Genomic DNA, 21,503 nt, shown 5'->3' with positions numbered 1-21,503 from the left:
TAATTCTTTTTATAATCTCAGATAAATTATATCCATCTGGAGTTAGACAGCACTAGATCCTGCTTGCTGACAATTCACGTGCAGATCAGAACGTTTCCTAAAACTTGTGCAGAGCTCAATGAAGAGGTGATGAGCATTTATTTTTCCCAGCAGTGGCATTTACACAGACAGCAATACATTATGAGAAAGGACGGCATTCTGTGAACACAACTCCACTTTTAGGTAAAGCATTTCTTTGGCATTGATATAAATGACAACCTAACTAGATGCACATGATTCTGTTCAGGGTGCAAGGGGACAGACTACAAAGGACAGAAATTTTCAATGTTAGTAAACATAATGTCAAGGCAAAAGAGATAACTGTAATTGCTGGCTAGTGGTCACCAGGACGATTCTTTTGCTGCATTTTTCCTATGGCATTTCCTCACCATAGCAAAGATGATCTCTGACAAGTGGACATTCCCTCAGACCTTTTCCTTGATGAAATTTAATGTTTTTTGGTTTAGAGAACCAAAATGCAAAGAAGGGGCTGGGGGACACACAGAGTCCTGCACTTTGAAAACACAACAAACAACATGTGCTTGAAAGGCACATGATTTCTTCAGCAAGGCCTGCTATGTAACATAAGCATCCTGGAAGTAGAGAGCTGGAGCAAAAGTAACTTAAATTCCCAATTCCACAGAGATAAAACCACTGGCATTTAATAGCAAACACAACAGAACATTCAAATTCCTTTATGAGTTCCCAGTGTGTGACTAAGCTGCCAAAGTTGGTAGTGGTCATGCTTGACCTTCTATAGTTAAACCAATCCTCCAAGTAGCCAGCTTCAGTTAGTCCAATTGCATTAAAATGTAAGTAATTTGAACAAAGTTATACACAGTTAATTTTATTTTAAGCACCCAATAATCTGTTCATCCTATGGCCAGACTGTTGAGTTGTCTGAGGGTGTGGAGGGCTCACTCTGTCTGGGTGCCAGATGCCCACAAAAAACACCCTGGCATTTCCCTGCTCAGCTGGACAGAGCAAAGGCTCAAGGGCTGAGATAAGGCTGGGGAGAGAACACTCACCAGTTACTGTCACAGGCAAAGAGACTCAACTTGGGTAATAAACTCCATTTTCTCATCAAATCAGAGTGGAATAATAAGAAATAAACCCAAATTTTAACAGTGCCTTCCCCTACCTCCCTTTTCTCCCCAGAGTGAACTTTATTCACAAATTCTCTACTTCCTCCCCACTGCACTGATGGAGGATGGGGAATGGGGATTGTGCTCAGTTTATCCCATGTTATTTCTGCTGCTCCTTCCCCTCATACTCTGCTCCAGTGTGGGGTCTCTCCCTAGGAGAGACCTCCATGAACTCCTCCAACATGAGTCCTTCCATGGGCTGCAGTTTTCCATTGTTCCAGCAGGGTCCCCTGCAGGGACACAGGTTCTGCCAGGAAGCCTGGTCTAGTGTGGGCTCCCAGAGGGTCACAGCCTCCCTCAGGTATCCACAAGCTCCACCATGGGGCCCTCCAGGGGCTGCAGCTGGGTCTCTGCTCCCCTGTGGAGCCTCATGGGCTGCAGGGGCACAGCCTGCTACACCATGGTGTTCATCATGGGCTGCAGGGGAATTTCTGCACTGGCACCTGAGCATCTCCTGCCCCTCCTTCGGGGACCTTGGAGTCTGCAGAGCTGTTTCTCTCCCATGTCCTCACTTCCCTCTCTGGCTGTTGTGCAGCAACTTTTGGCCCTTCAAAAATCTTATCCCAGAGGCCCTACCACAGTAACTGTTGGGCTCAGCCCTGGTCAGGAGCAGGTCCACCCTGGAGCCAGCTGGCAGTGCCTCTGTTGGACATAGGGAGCCCTTCCCACTCCCCCCACTACCAAAACCTGGCCATATAAACACAATAGAGAGGGTTATTCTATTTTGACAGAGGACTATTTTGCTTTTTCAGGCCCAACTGGGAAGTGGCTCCAAGGACCATCAAATGGGCTGAGTAGTCTATCAATAGATGTATCAAAAGCTCTGACAGCTGTCTGTCCCAGTATTAACTGTCCTTTTTTCAACATCATCAGCAAGACTAAATTGCTAGAGAACACTGCTTCTACACTCCAGCCCTTGCACTGGCTACCCATTAGCCCTAAGTTCAATTTTAAGCCACATCAATTTTAATATTGTTTCTTTCCCAACCTGCCATGTACCACCTTGTTGCTTTGGGATCACAAAATATAACACTGCATCATTTCACAACAGCTAAAACCCACCAGGGCTGGTTCAGGATTGCTGTCCTTTCCTTCTTTCTGTGCAATCACTTGCTGGAGAGCTGACTTATCTCCTCCCATAAGGACAAATGAAGCAGAAGGGGCTGCTGGTTCCAGCTGACACAGAACAACCCCCTGCCCTCTGGCTGTAGCACAGCCATCATTTCAGCTTTCAGCACAAGCTTCTTTTTAAGAGTCCTTCTGTAAAGTCCAACAAAACCTGTTCCCTGATATACATTTACCTACATTCCAACAAGGTGAGCTAGTATCACTGTGTATGCTACAAGGACAGCAACTGTAAGACAACAACTTGCTCTGTTTTCTAAACATTTAGTGTCCTTTTGATAGCAAAATCTGCCACAAATATTTTCACAATCAACAGGACAGCAATGCTGTTTAAATTTAAAGCGTGGAAAAACCACATTAATAATATTTTTTGTTTCAATCACAAGATAATTTCTCTTGCCCATACAACCACAGCATTTTAAAACAGAGCAGCATACTAGAATTGCCAGAAACCTCATCCCCCCATGTTTTCCTTTTCTTTATAAACCTGCGCAATTTTACAGTAAACCAATTTCTATATACTTCAGAGCTTAAGGATATTGTTCTAAAATACAGAACTTAGATTCTCCACAGATCAGAATACTAGTTTATGAGCATGACAAAAGAAATACAACTTCAGAGACTGAGACTTCACTGAACCATCTGCTGACTCCTCTCACATTCTTGTACAATTGCACACAACTTTGTGGCATTTCAAATTCAGGATTACCTGAAGTATTACCTGCTGAAAGCTATACCACAATTCTGTTACAGATGACTATAACAATTTTCTCATCCCACCACACCTATGTCACTCTCACACATTAATGAATGACAAATTTCTGTGTTTTACACTCTACAATTAGCTTAAAAACCATGTATCTCTTTATTAAGTACATCTGTTCTGCTTTTCCAGAACTGTTTAGCTGCAATATTCTGCAGTGTGCCTTTCTGAGTCTTAAAATTATGCTATTGAGCTCCAGACAAAAGCACTATACATTCAGCTGAAATAATGAAAAAAGACAAGTCAGTTAGCAAATCCTAACTTTCAGGAAAAATGTCTGATAGGTCATTAAAGAGAGAAAAACAGCTTGAAGTAGATTTTTAGTTAGTTTTATCTTTTTTTAAATGAAAATATGCAAATTGCAATAGATATAAAGCAGTACTTTATTACAGCCAAGTATCATACCTGGGTGAAGTATTTTCCATCTTGCTTCAGGACTTTCATTGAGAGGTCAAGAATCAACCGTAGAAATTCCCATGTGGAATCTGCATATGGGCAATGATTGAAAAACAGAACAGCACATTATTGGCTTGTTTACTTATTACATATTCAAGACTTGGAAAGTTTAAAAAAAAATAAAGCCTGGATTAAAAAAAAACAAATGCCAACCATACACAATGGCAATGATGGCAGGAGTATCGTTTTTCTTCACAGGAATTCTCCTGAAGTTTTCAATAAATTATGCAGTGAGGAAAATTCACTGGAGTACGAACTGCAAATACTTCTCAAGAGCTACATGAGTTCATATTATTCTGGAATAAGAGACTGAAAAGAGTGCTAGGCACTTGCTAGTCTTTTCTAATATTCAAAAAAAAAGCTGTCTTTTTTTCTCAGATCTGCTATTTAAATTGAAAAAAATAAAAGCATTTATGCTGCAGACTTGTGCAGCAAAAGGACAGAAATGTGAAAATTCTCAGAAGCAAATAAATTAGAAGACTTACCTTCCTCTGGAGATGTGGAGATTGGAACAGCTGTCAGATCGTTAATTACATAATCAAACATTCTTCCTTCTTTGGCATACCTCTTCAGTACAGGAATACAGTCTTCAATTAGAACCTGTAAGAATGAAATATTGTTGCTAGTCATAAAAATATCCTAAAATGACCAGGTAAAAGGAACAAATGTGGATTCACAGAAATTAGGAAGAAAAAATTACAAAATTAAATACATGTTGAATTCTAGGCTCCACTTTCAACTTTTTACATCATATAGAGAGGAGGAACTTTGTAGTAAGTATGGCAATGAAAACAGGCATTCCAGGACTGAAGTTCCTAGATCTGTGACCACTGCTCTTTCTACCAAATGCTGACAACAGTCACCAGTTCCTACATGTGAGTTAAGATATTTGTATGAAGGGCCACTGATTTCCATGGAATAGCATGTGACTTCTGTTATTTTTTTAGTGTGTTTTTATTAGCTAACTCCTGTAAGTTAATAGCTGTGACAACATCTAAGGGCCAGTAATGAAAACAAAAACATGTCAGATTACACCTGGGCTCATTTGTAAGCGCTGTCAGATGCAGCACAAAGAACTCAGCTGCAGGGATGCATGACATCTATTGGGGTTTTTATCTTAATATAATAGCAGTGTAATACTAAGGGATTTTGCCTGCAAATTAAAAATAATTCTTAAATGTGTATTACAAATTCAGCTATTTCCCATCAGTACAGAACAGCTCAGAAACGCATTCTTCTCTCTTTTTAACTGTTTAAGCAATGACGTTAAACACAATGTTCTACTGCTATCTCTTCTTTATTTCCAAGTTATAGCAAACATTCTCCTATTTCATATTCCTTAAAAGCTACATATGCAATTCATTTTCAAAGACTTAAAGCAGAATTAAAATACTTCCAACATAAACTCCAGTTATTAAAACATGCAAGTGTCATACAAAAGGAAAAAAAGCTTCTCAAACTTAAATCAGCAGGCTTGCCCCCAAAACTTTGCCATAGCAGTCCTTCCAGACTAGGTCTATGTGTATTTGAAATATGAGTTGTAATGAAAGAAGAACAGAACATTACCTGGTAGCAATCTCCTTTCAGATTGTCTAAGACATCTCCGCACGTTTTCCGCATGTGTTTTTTACACCCGTCAATCACCATTTGGTCAATGTTTGAAGTTTGTCAAGGCATCATAAATTCCAGAAATAATAGAGGTAAGGGTTTCTACCTCTTCAGAAACAAGTTCACAAAGAGGCATTCACAAAGAAATAATTAGATGTGTCTGTTGGTATATATCCTGCAATAATCAGCCTTAGTTACCAGCACATAGATTTTGTACTGGTACACAGACTATGTACTGGTACCTACACAAATCTATACTGCAGAAATCAGATGATCACAAAGTGCTTCTTTTTAGTTTTAACCAGTATTTTTGATAGCTTAGGTTATCATTACTATGAAAGCCTGAAATGTGAATTGTAAGGCTTTAAAAAAACTCCATAAAGTTAACCTAGGTTAAGATTTTAACCTATATTTTATAACAATTATTTTTAGTCTCAACAAATAGATCTTATATGGCTAACAATGGTTCATGTTACAAACTATACCAATTACAGAATGTTGAAAACTTGATTTGTATTGGTGTTTTTAGAACAGGGTTGGTCAATTCATCAATACAGTTCATCAAGTCCTGACACTTCTATTGATTAAGTTTTTTTGCTTCTAGGCATTATTTTTTTTATAGCTTTCTTTAGGGAAACAGGCAAACTCAAGAAGGCAGAAGTGAGCCCAAACTTGACAGACCTGTCTTCTGTTATTAGAGGAAGCATCAGTCTGATGGCAAAGGCATTCCTTTCCAGCCTTATGCAAACTACTACTGAGAGTTATGGTATGGATTTGGAACCTGAAAGCAGGTGTTGCATAATGATGCACAAATGTGTAGTCACTGGATCTCTCTAAGTTGACAAAAAGGGTCTGAAGTGAAACCTATCTCCTCATCCAAATCAGGTAACCTGGCAGGTAACTATGCTCAGTGTTAAGGTATCAGGAGAAAGCTCAAGTTGATATGAATGAGGGACCATTTGTCAAAGGATATCTCCACCATAGTAACCATCTTTGGCTTCAGTTTGACTATCTCATAGAGTATACCTCCATCACCACCTCCTAGGATCAGCACTTCTTTCCCAGTGTAATCTTCCTTTCCACTGCCCATTATGGCTTGAGTATATGCCAGGTCACTCTCTGCCAGATCTGAATGGAAGGAAGAAAGAATTGGACAGCAATATTAAATCTTTAGTTGTTCTCATTAACTGGTATTAATCCAGAGGTGATACAATACACACCAAAGCAAGAACATCTACAGAAACAACCTGGCTCTCAGAGACAGTCCAAGTAATGAGAATCCCACACAGGATTTCTCCAGTTCTCCCCATGAGCCCAACAATGGCCACCTCAGCATTGAGAAGTACTGTGTGTGTGCCAAGAGAAAAAGTAGCAGAGCAAAACCATCAGTCTTTGTAACTTGCTGCTCACTTCATACCTCAGTGGGTTTTTATCTCAGGCTCATCCTGCAAGAGATAGAGCTGGAAATTTCTGAAAATGCATTGTGGACCCCAGCTAAAAAGAGCAACCTAGATGCACACCAGTGGATCCCTGCACAGACACAAACATGACCATCAACACTCAGGTGCTGAAGGGCCCTGCAGCTTGTCTGCTGCCAGCATTGGCTTCAAAGCAGGCAGTAACACTCCCAAGCAGCAGCAACAAGGGCCAAGATCCACACCAGCAGGGCCAAGCTCTGTGCAGCAGAACATTGTGGCATATCCTGTCACTCTGCCTGGCAGTCACCACCTCACTTATGAGTGCACAACAACAAAATGAGACAAAGCATTATTTCAAAATCCCCTGGAAGGGAAATAAATAATGGCATACTTCCCCTTCCCACAAGGCACATTGTCATAATGTTCAAGCAAAACCTCATCTCCTTATTAAACTCTGATAAAAATTTCTGGCTAGAATAATTGAATATCCAATTTGATGATTTCTAATACAATTCTATCTGGACTAGAAAATACCTTGTTAATGAATTCAATAACAGTGCTTTTCAGCTGCCATCTGCACAGAAGCCCTCTTGACAGTTGCAGAAAGCTAATTGAATTGTTAGAGGTACTTCCAATGATTTCAAAAAGCTGTATTTCAATTTCTTAATTACTCTGCCATTAGAGTGAAAATAGGTATTCTATACCTGGACAGCAACATTCTTCATTTACCAGAGTCAGTCCTTTTCAACATAAGAACTAAGATTTTACAAAGCATAGTCCTTTTGTTGCCTAGATTTTCCAGCAGTCTCCAGCTTTAATGAACAGCAGTCCACCTTTCCTAAGTCCACTTTCAAAAATACAAAGGTCAGCACACATGAAGTACCACATATAAAAACCCCAACATAAAGGTTGGGTCACTATTTTGATAAACTTATGAGTTCAAGTTCTATTATTTGTTCACCAATAAAGCAGCTAAATGGTTTGAGATACAGCTGTCCTATACCTCACCAAGCAGGAAACTCCCTTAGAGAATCAAGGGAGCAGCAAGACTATACATACATGTGCCAGGTCACTTCATATTTCTTTAGAACTCCACTGTGTTTTGAAGACTGATAAAGTAGAGAGTCAGTAAAGACTGACTTGTTTGCCAAAGAGAAGCTCTTAGAAGTTGGACTGGCAACAAACAGAAAAGTTCATATAAAAGAATGGAGAGCAAGCTCTGCTATAGAACACCATCTTCTGCTCTCCCAGGCCACCTTCTGCAGCAAAGATACTAACTCAGGAAAAATGTTTTGTTTTTTTTGTTTTTAACTCTAGATTTTACTCTGGTCAGCCTGATTAACATCCTGAATATACAGGAACAGATATATGTGTACATACACAAACAGTTTCCAGCATCTGAACCATTACCCTTAGACATCCATTAAAACTGCCATAGCAAGATAGAAAACAACACTTTTGACATTTTCATACCAGAGATCCTTAAATGAGATGATACTTACTAACATCCCCACTGAGAATAAGAATATTCCCAAACTGTTTTGAATGCAGAATTTTAATATTCTGAAAAGGTGAATCTTCATCATAAACAACTTCATCTATGTCATACTCCACCAGGCGCCCATCAGCTGTGGGCCAGTATCTATCAATAACACCTCCTCTCAAAATGGCTGGCAACCTGAAAAAAAATGAAAGATTTTTACTTTCATTGAAAGATGATTACAAAAAGATGAAGATGATTACAAAAAGATGAAGATGATTACAAAAAGATGATTGAAAGATGATTACAAAAATTTGGAATTTTTTTTTTAAATCCACTTCAAACATACTGTGGATTCACCACAATAATATTTGTGAGAGACTTCTAAGAAAACTTACCACATTAAGTGTTAACTTAACACTTAACAGATATAAAACCTACCAGCTGTATGTTAAATATATATAACTTGCTAATGGACAGGTAGTTTACATGGTTCTTCTTTATGTACAACTTCTACAATGTACTTGTGAATTTCTCTCTAAGAGATGGAATTTTCATCATGAACGAGCCTCTGTAGAAGAACCAGCTCATGACTAGAAATTAATACAATACAAAAACAGAATGCAGGCAAAAACATGACAAAATCTATTCCCATCTTCATTCAGTTAAGAATGACATTTCTCTGAGATTAAGTAGATCTCATTCTGAAGCTATACTGAGACACATTTTAACACATAAAGAAACAAAAAGAGAACTATGACAGCATTTCCAACTGAGCTGGGTCAGCCTGCAGTACATAACCACAATCTTTTATATCACTTCATAGTCTGCATTACTTTTTAAAAGTGGTTCAAGTGTCTGCTAGGGCTGTTTTGGGTATGTTGTTTGTGGGTATTAGGATTTCTTAAAATTCCATAGAGATGTACCTTGGTTGAAACCAGCATTACACCTGTAAAGGCAAACTATCTTTGAAATGACAGCAAACAACCAGAGATTGCATTTAGGCAAAACGTGCAGGCACAGAGTTCATCACATCTCCCACACGCACTTCACAGAATTAAAGGGTTTTTTCCAGGAGATTGCAGCAGAAGATCAGATCCAACAGGCTTCTTCTAAATTCCCCAGGGATTCCCAATCAACGTTCCAGAAACGCTTCCTACCCGCAGCGAGCCGCCAGATGGCGGCACAGGGCGGGAGCAAGGGCAACCCTGCCTTACAACAAAAAGGCGTGAGAAACCTCTCCAGCTACTTTCATCCTACTGCACCTGCACGGGTGCGGCTGGCACCAAAACAAAAACAATGCAAAACAAATTAAAAAGAACCCAAAGAAAACCCATAAAAAACCCCACAAACCAAAAACAAGCAAAAAAAAAAAAAAAAAAAAAAAAAAGACATTGATGAGCATGTGACAAGACCCATGCCAAATAGACTGTTCTAGGAGGTTCACTTCCCCATACTAAGGTAAGCAAAAGATCTAGATTGCTCCAGGCAGACATTGCCCTGACCTGTTTTTTAAGAAATACCTATCACAGGGATTCAACAAACTCCCTTTATCATTTCAGCATCAAAACAACCTCAGAAAGCTTCTCCTCCATAAGCACAGATACAAGATCATCTATGTTCATACACTGTGCACCTTTTGTGAGGCTTTACCAGGCTGAAGGAACAAGATAATTACTCTGTTTTACATACAACTGTAAAACAGAAATAATATGCAAAAGTATAATACCACTTTTCAAATTGCTACCATTTTGCTTCTACACTCTTCATAACTTTCAAATCTACTTTCTGCCATAGTACTGCTTAACCATTTTCCTATTTTTTGTAGTTTGCTTCTTGGCTTTACTGAGCCTTGTTGATTTCACACTTGCTTTTATTTTTCTTGACCCATTTTCACTTTTATGTTCCTTCAAGCACCTGCTGCACTTTCTACCATGTGCATGCCTAGAGTAAATGCTCCCTGGCCTCAAGGTATCAGTCACTGCCAAACAGTCACCCCGAAGATAACAAGCCACATCCAGTATGAAAGTTATTTCAGCACCAGGCCACGAGCTGCAATTTGAGTCCTTAAATTTTAAGATATAGCCTTGAATTTAAATATTAACTGACAAAGGGCTTGCAAAGTCTCCATCCTTAAGTTTAATTATAAAAATTTGCTACAAAACATAGCTACCCTCTTGGCAGGTCCGTAAACCACACATACCCACAAGCAAGCACCACGAGGCACAGCAGAGGCAGAGATGTGGGAAAGGGCTGCAGGAAACCTTGTCAGGGCAAAGTCTCTGTGGGCTTGAGCTCCATTTTAGCTCTAATCCTCACCCCTGGTCCCTGTGCCAGAGCTGCACTGCAGCTCCATCCCCACCTGCCCAAGTCTTTTGCTAAGCCCTGACACCCAGCTCATGCTCAGAGTTGCCTCAGTACTACAGCCCAGCCTGCAACCACAGGGCTGGGTCTGATCCTGGTCACCTTTACCAGCTCACCTTCTCCATGAGCTCTGGTCACCATCACCAGCTCACCTTCTCCATGAGCTCTGGCATGTGGCCCACAGGGTACTGTTTATGCCATGGCCTATTCCTCTGCCACCCCTGGCTCTTTCAGAGCAGTCTGCCCCTGCTTCCACACTGCATTTTTCTCTATTTCATGCAATCCTTGCAAGAAACTAAAAATTCCCATCCATATCTTCACACTCCAGGCTATTCACTGCATTACAGCAAAGCCTAACTTGCTTATTGTCTTTAGTAACTATGCAGACAAGCCACATACAGAAGTAGAGGTACAATCTTACCGTTTCACCCTTTTTATGTTACCATGAATCAACTCTTTCATTCTTTCTTCTACTTTGTTTAGAAGCTGCAAAAAATAGGAAACAAGAGGTAGGAATTTGTAAACCAGCACTTAATGCAAAATATCTGTTAAATTAGCTACCTGGAGGTCAATAAAGCAGCACCTGCTATGAGAAAGCTTTGAAATGTAACATTAGAAGCCCAAGAGTAACTAGCTGGCCTCCTCAGCCTTGTTACTAGCAAGAATGTGCACATTTCAGCAGCTGTGATCACTGCAGTTAGCTGTTCTCCAGGACAACACATCCAAAGAGGGAACATGAGAACCCTTCAAAGTTCCATTCTTGCTACAGCAGTGGGCTCTTCCCCTGCAATATTCAATGTCTAGTGCCTTCATGCCAGGGAAGATGAAGTTGTTTTTCTTCATGGTGCAAAAGATTGAGTATGGAGACTTCCTACCTCTCAGAACAGAGAGTACAAAGGAGTCTCACACTAATGCACCAGGCTGCAGACTGAGCATCTCATGTCCTCCCTCACTGCCCTGGGTAGCTGAAGAGACCCAAGCCCTAACCAAGGCTGCTGAATTTTCACAAATATTACAAAAAACACAAGGCCCAGTACCTGCAGAGGAGTGTGTGCATTCATGCACTCGTGTGCACAACTTCAACAGGTGCTACTGCTCCTCATTTGTGAGCACCCAGGTTTGAACTGACTTCAATATTTCTAATATTTTACCACTATAGACTTTGATAAGCCTGACTAAAAAGGGGTTCCCCATACAGTTAGGTAATCCTAGTAAGGTAAGCAACATTCATACCTGATCAACTTCTTCTCTTCCTTTCATGTCATCATTGTAGCTCTGCAGATCCACCAACACCAGTCCATGAGGGTGAATTCTCAAATTGGCAAAACTACAACACAGATAGTAATGACAAATTTATTATCAAAAATCAGAGTATGGAAAGAAAATCTAAAGCAAGTTGTATAAAGTTCAGAATGAGTATTTTTCCCCAGCATCTGTAACTGTTGGCAGTGCCAGCTCGAGTCTTCCTCTTCAAGTCACAAAGAGAAAAAGTTGCAAGAACTTGCCTATCACTAAACAACTAATAAAACCAGTAGGAAGCAAGGCAGTGAGACAGAGTGTTTAAGCCACAACAACAATGGTACAATGAGAATGCACTGCTTGCTAGTCTACAGGCCTGCTGGAACAGGTGGGTTGGTTTAGGCTTTTTAATTGAAAACAATCCTTAAGAAAACATCTGGACACTTTCCTTCCTCTGTATTTTCCTCTTCACTTCTGGGGGTGTGTCTCTGTTTTGTTTTGCAGGCAGGGTGGCTAGGACTGGTAGTTTCATTTTTTTGGTCGGTTGTTTTTTCATTTTTTTTTATAGTTACAATTCAGAGACACTGATCACATTCAAAGCTGAATAAAAATCTGTAAGTGAAAAACAATAAGCATCCTGGAGCAAACCACAGCTCTGACTGGCAAAGAAATTGCACAGCAAACTCTCATTGATGAATACACATGCAAAGTCAACAAAACTCCTACTGTATATTTACAACAGAAACATTTAAAGACCAAAGAGCAAGGCCTTGCCAGGCTAAGTACAGTAGGTGAATAAATAGTGGATCTCCAAGAACTTGCAATGAGGATAACAAGAACTAAGGGCAGTGGGGAAAGACACAATGAAACAGTGTAGCAGAGGCAATATCCTTCCTATTCTAGGGAGGAGAGAAGACAAAAAGAAACAGAAAGGCTACAAAGGAAGCGGAGGAGAAAAACATACACCGGGAAAAAAAAGCAGAAGAGGGGATGAGAACAGGAATGGCTGAACAAAGAAAGGGTATTCAGGGATAGAAATGCACTAGTACAACACAGAAACCTCAGATAAAGCTGTATCGTTCTCTGCTTGCCTCCTCTTATCACCCCACTCAGCCCCAAAGGAAAACACAAACCAACTCTTGTTATGACAAAGTTTACGTGACCTTTCATCTCCCCACCACTCCCACCTTTTTTGTCTCTTCCAGAGCCCCTTTTGCAAACTGTCAGCCTCAATAGGAACACCACCTTCCCCATGGTGCTGGGACTGTCAGCCCTCAGCTGCAGTCAGAGATAAAACCCTGAATATTGTGTGTTGTCTGAAGATAACTTCTGCTAACTGTAAAACAATCAAATTATGAAACTGACTGAAGCAACTCAAGAATAAAAACACCTTGCTGGCTTTGGAACAGCAGTGATCTGCAACTCTCATTGTTACTACTGTCACCCAGTTCTCTTCAGAGGATGGGTCTGGGCAGTCTGAGTCTTTCTCAAGACTCTGCAGACAGGTCCTGTCCCCAGAAGAAGAGGCATTTCCATTTACTACACACATGCACACCCAGAGCACACAGACTGTCACCACCGGGGAGCAGCCCTCCCTCCCTCCCTCCATCCCAGAGCTTCCCCACTAGGTGTCCTCTGACACAGGGTTTTGGTGAGGAAACACAAAAGCCTACCAGGATTCTGTTTGCATGAGGGTTTGGGGTTTTTTAAAGGAGAGAAGGACAAAAGAGCAGAACTTTGAAGATGGAAGTACTGGCCACTCCAGCAGGTTTTGGATATGACCATTCATACTGAAAAGGGTTAAGTCCATATGCCCTCAGAGCTGTGGCAGTACAGACAGAAAATGTATATGCACTTCATAAGGCAGCTCTGATTCCCTAAAACTGGCATGGTGTCAAATATTTTTGCTGTTAGAAAAACTTTTTATCAGCTTATTTCCATATTCCAGGAGATGCTGTTGGCACAAATGAGCAACAGATTGACTGTCCATAACTCAAGCTCTCTTTTAAATTAATTTCCTACAAGAATCACACAGCTGTCATAAGATTTGACAGCTGACATCTTCACTTCCCCTGTGACTCCATGAGAGCCTCAGCAGGGGATATTCCTGCCCCTGCTTTGAGGTGGGAGGTGAGAGGCAGAGAGCAGAGTTGCTCTGAAAGTACAGCCACACAACTTCACAGATTTGTAAGTGGTATGACAGCATTAGAATACAGAGACAACAGCCTGCAGAACCATCCATTTCATCCAATTGTCACCTCTAGCAGAACAGAAGGGTCCTGACACCTGGGGCAAGGGGGATGAGGTGAAAGGCAGGCAGCAGGCTGTGTAATGGGACTAAACTCCAAGTTCCAAGTTTCTGGCTGATATTCTGAGCTATTTTATGGTAAAAAAACTTGAATGAAATCCAAAATTCTCAACAATAATACAGGTACAGGTTGGTTATACCTTGGATATAAGTTATCTGGATGAAAAGAAACACCTAAAATAAGCTAAAATGCCTGTAAAGATTTAAGCACACAGCCAACAGACTCAAATATGAACAGTCAGTATTAAGTAGCATTAATGCAGTAGTGGTAGGCCAAAGCTGAACTCACAAGAAGTTACCAGCTTCAGTCAGCAGACAGCAAAGGCTATGCTGGCTTTTGTCACTTTACATTTTTCTGCCTGGCAGAACATATATGAGCACAGGTTTTTATCAGTAGCTGCTCTTTTAACATGTGGGAGAGGGTTCTTTAAAACAATGAGAATAGTTTCCATTTTCTATATATAAATATACAGGAAAGATTAGTTTAGAATCCAATAGCGGAAAAATAAAGTTTGCTTCAAAATTAGCCCCTACTGTCTCATCTTTCTGAAAAATATAATACATGTTTAAAAAAAAAAAAGCCACCTGCCACACTTTTGATGTGCGCTTGCATGTAATTTCATAAAAGTAGCAAGGGGAAAAAAAGCTCAGTGAGGAGGTATCCTCTTCCTTTCCATCTGGCAAGGAAATCTGCACCTGAAAAGCAGCCCCCACTGTAAGAACACTTCACTTGCTGCTGCACCTGTATATCTGTCACAGCCTCCAAGGCAGTGCTCAAGCTTTCTGTGCTGGTATGCACAGGTGTCAGCTACAGACACAATTCTACTGAGTGCTGCATCTCAGCACCTGAACATCAGAACGCATCAGATGTCAACAAATAATTCCAAACTGCACAAATCAAAAAGTAACTGCTTGAAACAGAACTAGGAAGCAAAGATCAAATCATTCTAACCCAAAATGTACTACCCTACCTTAGTTAATTGTATTGCAGAGAACAATGGAACATTGCAATCCCACATACCCACGAAAGGATTTCCCAAACCACCACACCCAGAGAAAAAAGCTGGATAGAAAGACAGTACCTACAAACCCATCAAAGCTTTTATCTGCTGACTAACTTTGAATCACTATAAAAAGAGAATAGTTCAAGTATTTAAAAAACAGCTTGCTACTAAAAGCATCACCTGTCAAACTACTCAATGAGAGAGGAAATAAAAATTTGCTTATACCAGGAAAACGTAAAATTTTTCAAACTGGCATGATACTGTTTTACTAAAACACACTTTTTTTAAGTTCTTCACATTAATTACAAAGTACTTGAGGGACCTTAAGGAGTTAGGCAATCACATTTCTTCATTATACCATTAGTCCAGTTCTGTTTTTACAGAATAAGAAAATCAAACCAATAAAAGCTGTTGCTGCTTCCTACCAACTGCTTCCTATTCTTCAGCCCATTTTTACACTCTGGGTCACTCCATAGGCAACTACAACATTTTAGCCAGAAACAAAGAGCTGAGGAATGTTCATCCTGCTCCTTTAAAATATGCTGTCTAGCATACAGAGTGGTTAGCAAAAGACTAACAAAGAAAAAAAGTAATCACGCTCCCCTCCCCCTTCACAGTGTTAACATACTCAGAATCTCTGTGACACAGAAACCAAATTCAACTGGGTAAAGCTTGCACTGCTGTGAACAGTGAAGCCAAGTGCAGTAGGGTTATACTTCTCTAAGCAAGAATTCAGACACCAAAGTTAAAAATGGATGTGTGCTATAAAGGAGGTCAAAGCTTTTCTAAAAGACACTCTTCTACTGTATAAACAATGACTCAAGTTTCAGGTTTTGGGGGTTTTTTAGGAACTTCAAGGTGGAGCATGACAAAAGATGGAGCAGAGATTTACAAGGAAAAACTCTGATAGCTCTATGCAGTATGATAAAAGGAGAGTTGCTCACAAGCAGTAATGAGATTAAAACAAAGTATTAGTTCAGAAGACAGCAGTTTCTAAAGATTAGCTTCACTGATTTTTCTCCTTAACTTAGATGTAACAACACTTCTCAATCTGTGGAATATACTAGGCAGTATGACTGTACAAAGTCACATATACAATAAAGAAGATAAAAATTTCACATGTTTTAAACCTAACTTTTAACTGTTTAGTCCAAGATAGTGACATTTCTGTAAAAGTATGCTGCTTAAAGTGACCCTACAAACCACTCTAGAAGGAATCTAAAAAATACACAGCTCAGAAAAACAAGACTGCTTGAGACTCAAAACTCAAGAGACAGCTCCACTCTGGCACATGCTACAGCTCCCCAAGCAGTGTCTGGGCAAGGGGGCTGGCAAAGCACAGAGGAATGCATCCATCCCCACCACTTCAGAGAACTTGAGTGGCTCAAGTGAGCCATTCCCTGCCCCACTCCAGACCTTGTGTTGACAACCCCATTAGTAAATATCTTCAGCTGAATCTCCCTCAATTAGGTTTTTTGTCAGAACAAATCACGAAGTAAATGGACCAGGTAGTTGCCACATACGACTTTTGCTTGCTTAGCTTTGGACAAAAGAGAACAGGGATCTGTTGCTTTGGTAATGACAACAGGAAAGCAGGTCTTAATCCCCAAATCAGCTCCAATTCATTCCACCAGTGCAGCCCTCCATGGAGCTGTTCACTTGGTGGCTTTGTCAGAGACAGCTTTGTCAACAGCAGGGCCCACAATTCCACAGAGTGCAGCACAGGGCACCCTGCAGGCTATGGGGGTTATCTCAGCAAACTCAGGAGTACAGACACTGTTTAGCAACACATTACTATCTCATCTCAGATATTTTTCCCAGGGATTAGTACCCAGCTTGTTACATCAACTGCACATCTGTCTTGCAATGGCTCAGTCACCTTTGGCTGGCTAAAAACATATCTGTGTGCACATGCTCACAAACCCTGACTCACAGCACCCCCTCCATCTCTCCTTCTAGGGAACTTGTTGTAGCCAGTCATCCCTACAAGAGCTGCTTGTGACATACCTACATCACAAGTCTTTTTTTCCAAGTTTTACTACAAGCTGCTGCTGGAAATGAAGCCAGGGCATGCAGGCTTTTCCTCTTCTTGCCTTGCCAAACACACTGTTTTGCAAGGCAAGAAGAGGAAAAGCCTGCACACCCTGGCTACTTTCTTCGTAGTTGTGTCAGGTAATATTTTTATGTTAATTAAAATGTATGATATTTTAAGGCACTAAGATAGAGTGCAGACAAACTTGCTGGTATTAAAACAGAACTAGGCAGGTCTGTTTTAATTATTTAGTCAGTTGAAATCCATACGTTCATCGGTTCATTCTCGCAATTTGTAAAACCTGTTTGTTCTGCAAGGTTTTTGAACTGTCCAGTCTGTTGGGTTTTATGGGTTTACAACCTCATTTGTTTAAGTTAACTGAAACTACATCAAACAAATACAAACTACACTAGCAGAAATATATTGTTTAGGGCTACCTTAAAAAAAAAGTATTCAGGCTTGTTGTATAAGCAGAGGAAACAAAATTGCTGAGGTCCCAAAAGTCACAGAAAGTTCCCCTATGCATGTGTTCAGCTGACAGTGCAACAAGAGCAATTGAGTCAGATACTGTAAAATTTAGGTTTCTATAAGAACCTTTCTCAGAGATGCTTCCAGGTTCATTTATGCCAGTTCATTTATGTCCTGGAAAAGTTATGCAACAAAACACTGGTTTTTAGGAAGTTCCTGGAACACATCAAAAGACAGGCAATTTAACTCTGAAACTGCTCCTTTAGAAGAGGCTATCATCTTAAGGGGAATGATCAGATGAATTTGCAAAGAGAAAACCCAATTTGAGAATTCACATCTCATATACCTCTAACACTCAAGGAAATGCAGAAAAGCAACATGAGGCCATGTAATCAAATAAAACCAACCTTTTAATCTTCTAACTTCTTTTTACTTTAAAGTAATATCTTTTAATTCTTCAGAGTTGGTAGAAACTTGATATTATCTTTTTAGAATTACATGAAAGCTTAACAATAGAGAGGAAGGATATTTACCAACTATTACAGAGGAAAAAAATTACCAACTTTGCTATATTTTCACCAACTCAGAGACAAAAGGTTACCAGAACTGCAATGTTGATCAAATAATTCAGGAAGAACATAAAGCATATGTAATTAAAGACAAAATAAACAAGGCTGTACAAAAGCAAGATACAACTAACAGATTTTTCTAGACATATCAAGTATAAAAAAACAAGTAATTTTGAGCAGAAAAAGCCAGTGCCACATTTGAAAAGCTAACTGAAATATAATAAAAACTTCATAGAACACAACTGAGAATGATAAACATAGAACTACTCATATCCACTTACTTGTTACCTTAATTTGGGTCCCAAAAACCCCCCACAAAAAAATCCCAATTAAACAAACAAACAGAACAAACCACCAAACATAACAAATCCAACCAGCAAAAAGAAAACAGGCAACCCTAAAGCAGCAGCTGCCACAATTATGACAAGAACAAGTAACTGAATAACGATAAACAAATTTAGTGCAATAAAACCACGGTAGTTACTTATAAATAGACCAGATTAATGTACACCATAATCAACTAACTGTGAAGCAGCATCTGAAAATAAAGTGAATGTAGTTTTGCTTATCAGTTTGTCCCAGCAGACTCAGCTTTTGTGTCACTAATGACACCAATCACCCTTATCATGCTGCTAATTACCTCAGAAGCTGCTTGAGAATTTGAAGCATAGAACAGCATGTAAATACAGACAGACACAAAGCTGTCATTGTTCACATGCCAAGGTTAGACACCAACACGTTTGGACATATTTAATGTTCAGAAAATTACAAATACATTGAACTGACTTGAGCTTTCCTGCATCTGGAAGGACTAGTGCTGAGACCCAGGCACCATTCTATGGTACAGATCAGACTGAGCAGTTCAACCTTCTGATATCCAAACTGCAAAACGACATAGTCCAGATTAGAAACAATATTCGGCTTTATCATAGCTACTGCATCCACAAGGCTGATAAAAGGATAGCCTGCCCTATCAAGACTACAAGAGGGAGAAATAAATACTTAAAGGAAGGACAGCAGAGACATAATCAAAAGAAAAATCTACTCACCTGCCATTTTTTTTGATGTAGGTTACTAAATAACCATGGTCTTCCCAGTTATGAACTGTTTCTGTCATTCCCTGCTCCTGAAAAATGGGCTGTAGAGCTTTAAGAACAGCATTACAATCAGCTGCAAGATTAAGAGAGAAAAAAATAATCAGTGAGGATTTTCAACTCAAGTTACTTCTGCCTTTTTCTGGAGGCTGGAAAGTTTCTTCTGGAAGCCTGGATTAATTTTTTTTTAAGTACCATTTGAACACTCTTTCATGTATCTTCTCTTCTGCCCATCCTCATCTACCAAGAGATATTTCTCTGTGCATGGGTATCCAAACAACTTTAAATCAGTTTTCACACCTGAGCAAAAATTGTTATTCACATGGATGTAATCAGAGTGTTTTTATTACAGCTACTATTGATCATATACTATATCACAATCCACGCAAGTCTTTACTCACATAATTTCTTTTAAAATCATTTAACACACAAACAGCAATCCTAAAAAACCCCACAAGACTGTCAAGAAACCTCAAAAAAAGTCAAGCTGTAATACTGGATAACTACAAAGGCATTGAAGATTAACCTATCCACCCTAGCCCTACACAAACATCCTTTTTTCTAACATCGAGGCCAGAGCAAGTCCCCAGTTGAAATCCTCATGATATTATGGGAAAAAACTCTCAGAAGAACACAAAAAATTCACTTGGAAATAACTGACATTACTCTGGTACAATTACCTTCAAAAGCAAGCTGATAATTTGTCCATAAAGGTATTTATTCAGTCAGAATATGCTAAATTCAGAAGTGTCGAGTTTGCTATACAGATTTGTGGGGTTTTGTTACCCACAACATAGCTTTAATGAACAATTTTAGTTTCTTCAAATAAGTGTCTCAAAAACAAGTTGCAAGCTTTGCCCATTTATTCTGGAGTTGACAAGGTGAATTAGGGGAGGATGCTCCTAAAGCTGCACTTGGCAGAACAAGAACAGAAAAAGAACACTTGGCAGACACAGCCCGCCAGTGTCACTGAGGAGATCTAATAAAACATTAATTTACAGGCTGTCCCTGGAAGGCAAGTAGCATCACCTCCACTTCACAAAACACAGAACTGAGCCACCACGGTCATGCAATGGCAACAATGTAACCAGGAGTTCTATCTCCACCAGAGATATCACAGACCTCAGTATGCAGACACAGCTTACAACCACACGCTCCAGCACAGACAATCTTCCCCATTGTGCCTTTCATAAAGGGTTATTCCCAAGGTACTTATTTTGTTTTACCCCTGCTCCCAAAATGCATTTACATTGGAAGCCAGTAAAAGTAGCCAGCAGGCATAATCAGCAATAGTTTCAGGATAAAATGGAGTTGTACTAGGTATAAAGAACTGAAAAAAGATCCATACCAAATAAATCAAAAGTTCCTTAATCAATCATCTCTATGCAACTCTACAGCAGACTAAGCTAAAAATATGATTGCTTGAAACTTATGTTTGCCCATCCACAAACCCCAGACTTGAACTACCCCTGAATGTTTCAACCAGATAAACTGAAGTAACTGACAGAGCATTTACTTTTCTTTAAGCAAAACCAAGAGCAAGCCAATTCCCCAGTAGCCAAGGATATTTAATAGACTTTGGAAGGCTTTGCTTATTACTCATTCTATCTGATCTTGATGTATGTTCTGAGATAGATTTATTTTTCACCTTCTAAATCTCACTCAACTCCATGTTGCAAGCTAAAGGCAGACAGGACCAACAAAACCAAATTCTGCTAGACCACAGTGAATTATTTAACTGCTGGTTCCTTCTTAGTCAGGAGCACCTCTGATGAAACACCACAGCACACTACCACCATGAAACTTCTTCCTTCCCCTACCTTTCTGTAAAAATATGCATCATCTGTAGCAGTAAGATTTTAGACTCCTATCCAGTGTCAGGTTCTACCAGTGCACAGGCAGTAAGGCTCAGAGTACACAGCCTGTCTGCCCAGTAGCCATGGTTACAGCAGTAATAAGTGGGCCAGCAATCAAACCAACATGTTTTTCAGACATCAAAAGAATAGATAAATGGGGCCATAATATGAGCCACAGTTCTTAAACAGGTTCTAATCTCTGCCTTGCACTGGCAAGGGAACTTTGCAAGGCTCACTTTGAACTTGCAGCTTCTGGCAGGCATCAGCCGTTTCTGGAGAAGGTAAGAGCTGCTCCTCCAATGCCAGTACATGCACAAAGAATTTCTGTCACTTCAGACATGCAGTCCCCACTTCCCCAGCAGCATGTTTCCTTGCCCAACTCCTTTACCTTCTCCATCTTTTTCACAACAAATGCCTACTTCCACCACTTACTCCTTAAGCCACCACCACAAAAACATTAAAAACCCTGTCTACTCATGCATGCCATACCCTCCAAGGGCCAAGAGTAAAATGACATGAGACTCAAACTGAACCA

At 40.0% G+C, this 21,503-nt stretch overlaps 1 protein-coding gene across 1 annotated transcript in view; it reads right to left on the bottom strand.

The window, feature by feature from the left end:
• SMS (spermine synthase) overlaps positions 1 to 21,503 on the bottom strand; it is a 43,487-nt gene that overhangs the window by 10,775 nt on the left and 11,209 nt on the right. The window contains exons 2-9 of the mRNA XM_058045045.1: positions 19,068 to 19,188; positions 11,632 to 11,725; positions 10,820 to 10,884; positions 8,057 to 8,232; positions 6,110 to 6,264; positions 5,095 to 5,184; positions 4,014 to 4,128; positions 3,478 to 3,557 (exon numbers count right to left, since the gene is read on the bottom strand). Of these exons, the coding sequence (XP_057901028.1) occupies positions 3,478 to 3,557; positions 4,014 to 4,128; positions 5,095 to 5,184; positions 6,110 to 6,264; positions 8,057 to 8,232; positions 10,820 to 10,884; positions 11,632 to 11,725; positions 19,068 to 19,188 (896 nt within the window). The remainder of the gene's footprint in view (positions 1 to 3,477; positions 3,558 to 4,013; positions 4,129 to 5,094; positions 5,185 to 6,109; positions 6,265 to 8,056; positions 8,233 to 10,819; positions 10,885 to 11,631; positions 11,726 to 19,067; positions 19,189 to 21,503) is intronic.

The sequence above is a fragment of the Melospiza georgiana genome, chromosome 2, assembly GCF_028018845.1.
Source record: "Melospiza georgiana isolate bMelGeo1 chromosome 2, bMelGeo1.pri, whole genome shotgun sequence".
Lineage (NCBI taxonomy): Eukaryota > Metazoa > Chordata > Aves > Passeriformes > Passerellidae > Melospiza > Melospiza georgiana.
The sequence above is the reverse complement of the archived record's forward strand: the minus strand, read 5'-3'. Positions and strand labels throughout refer to the sequence as shown.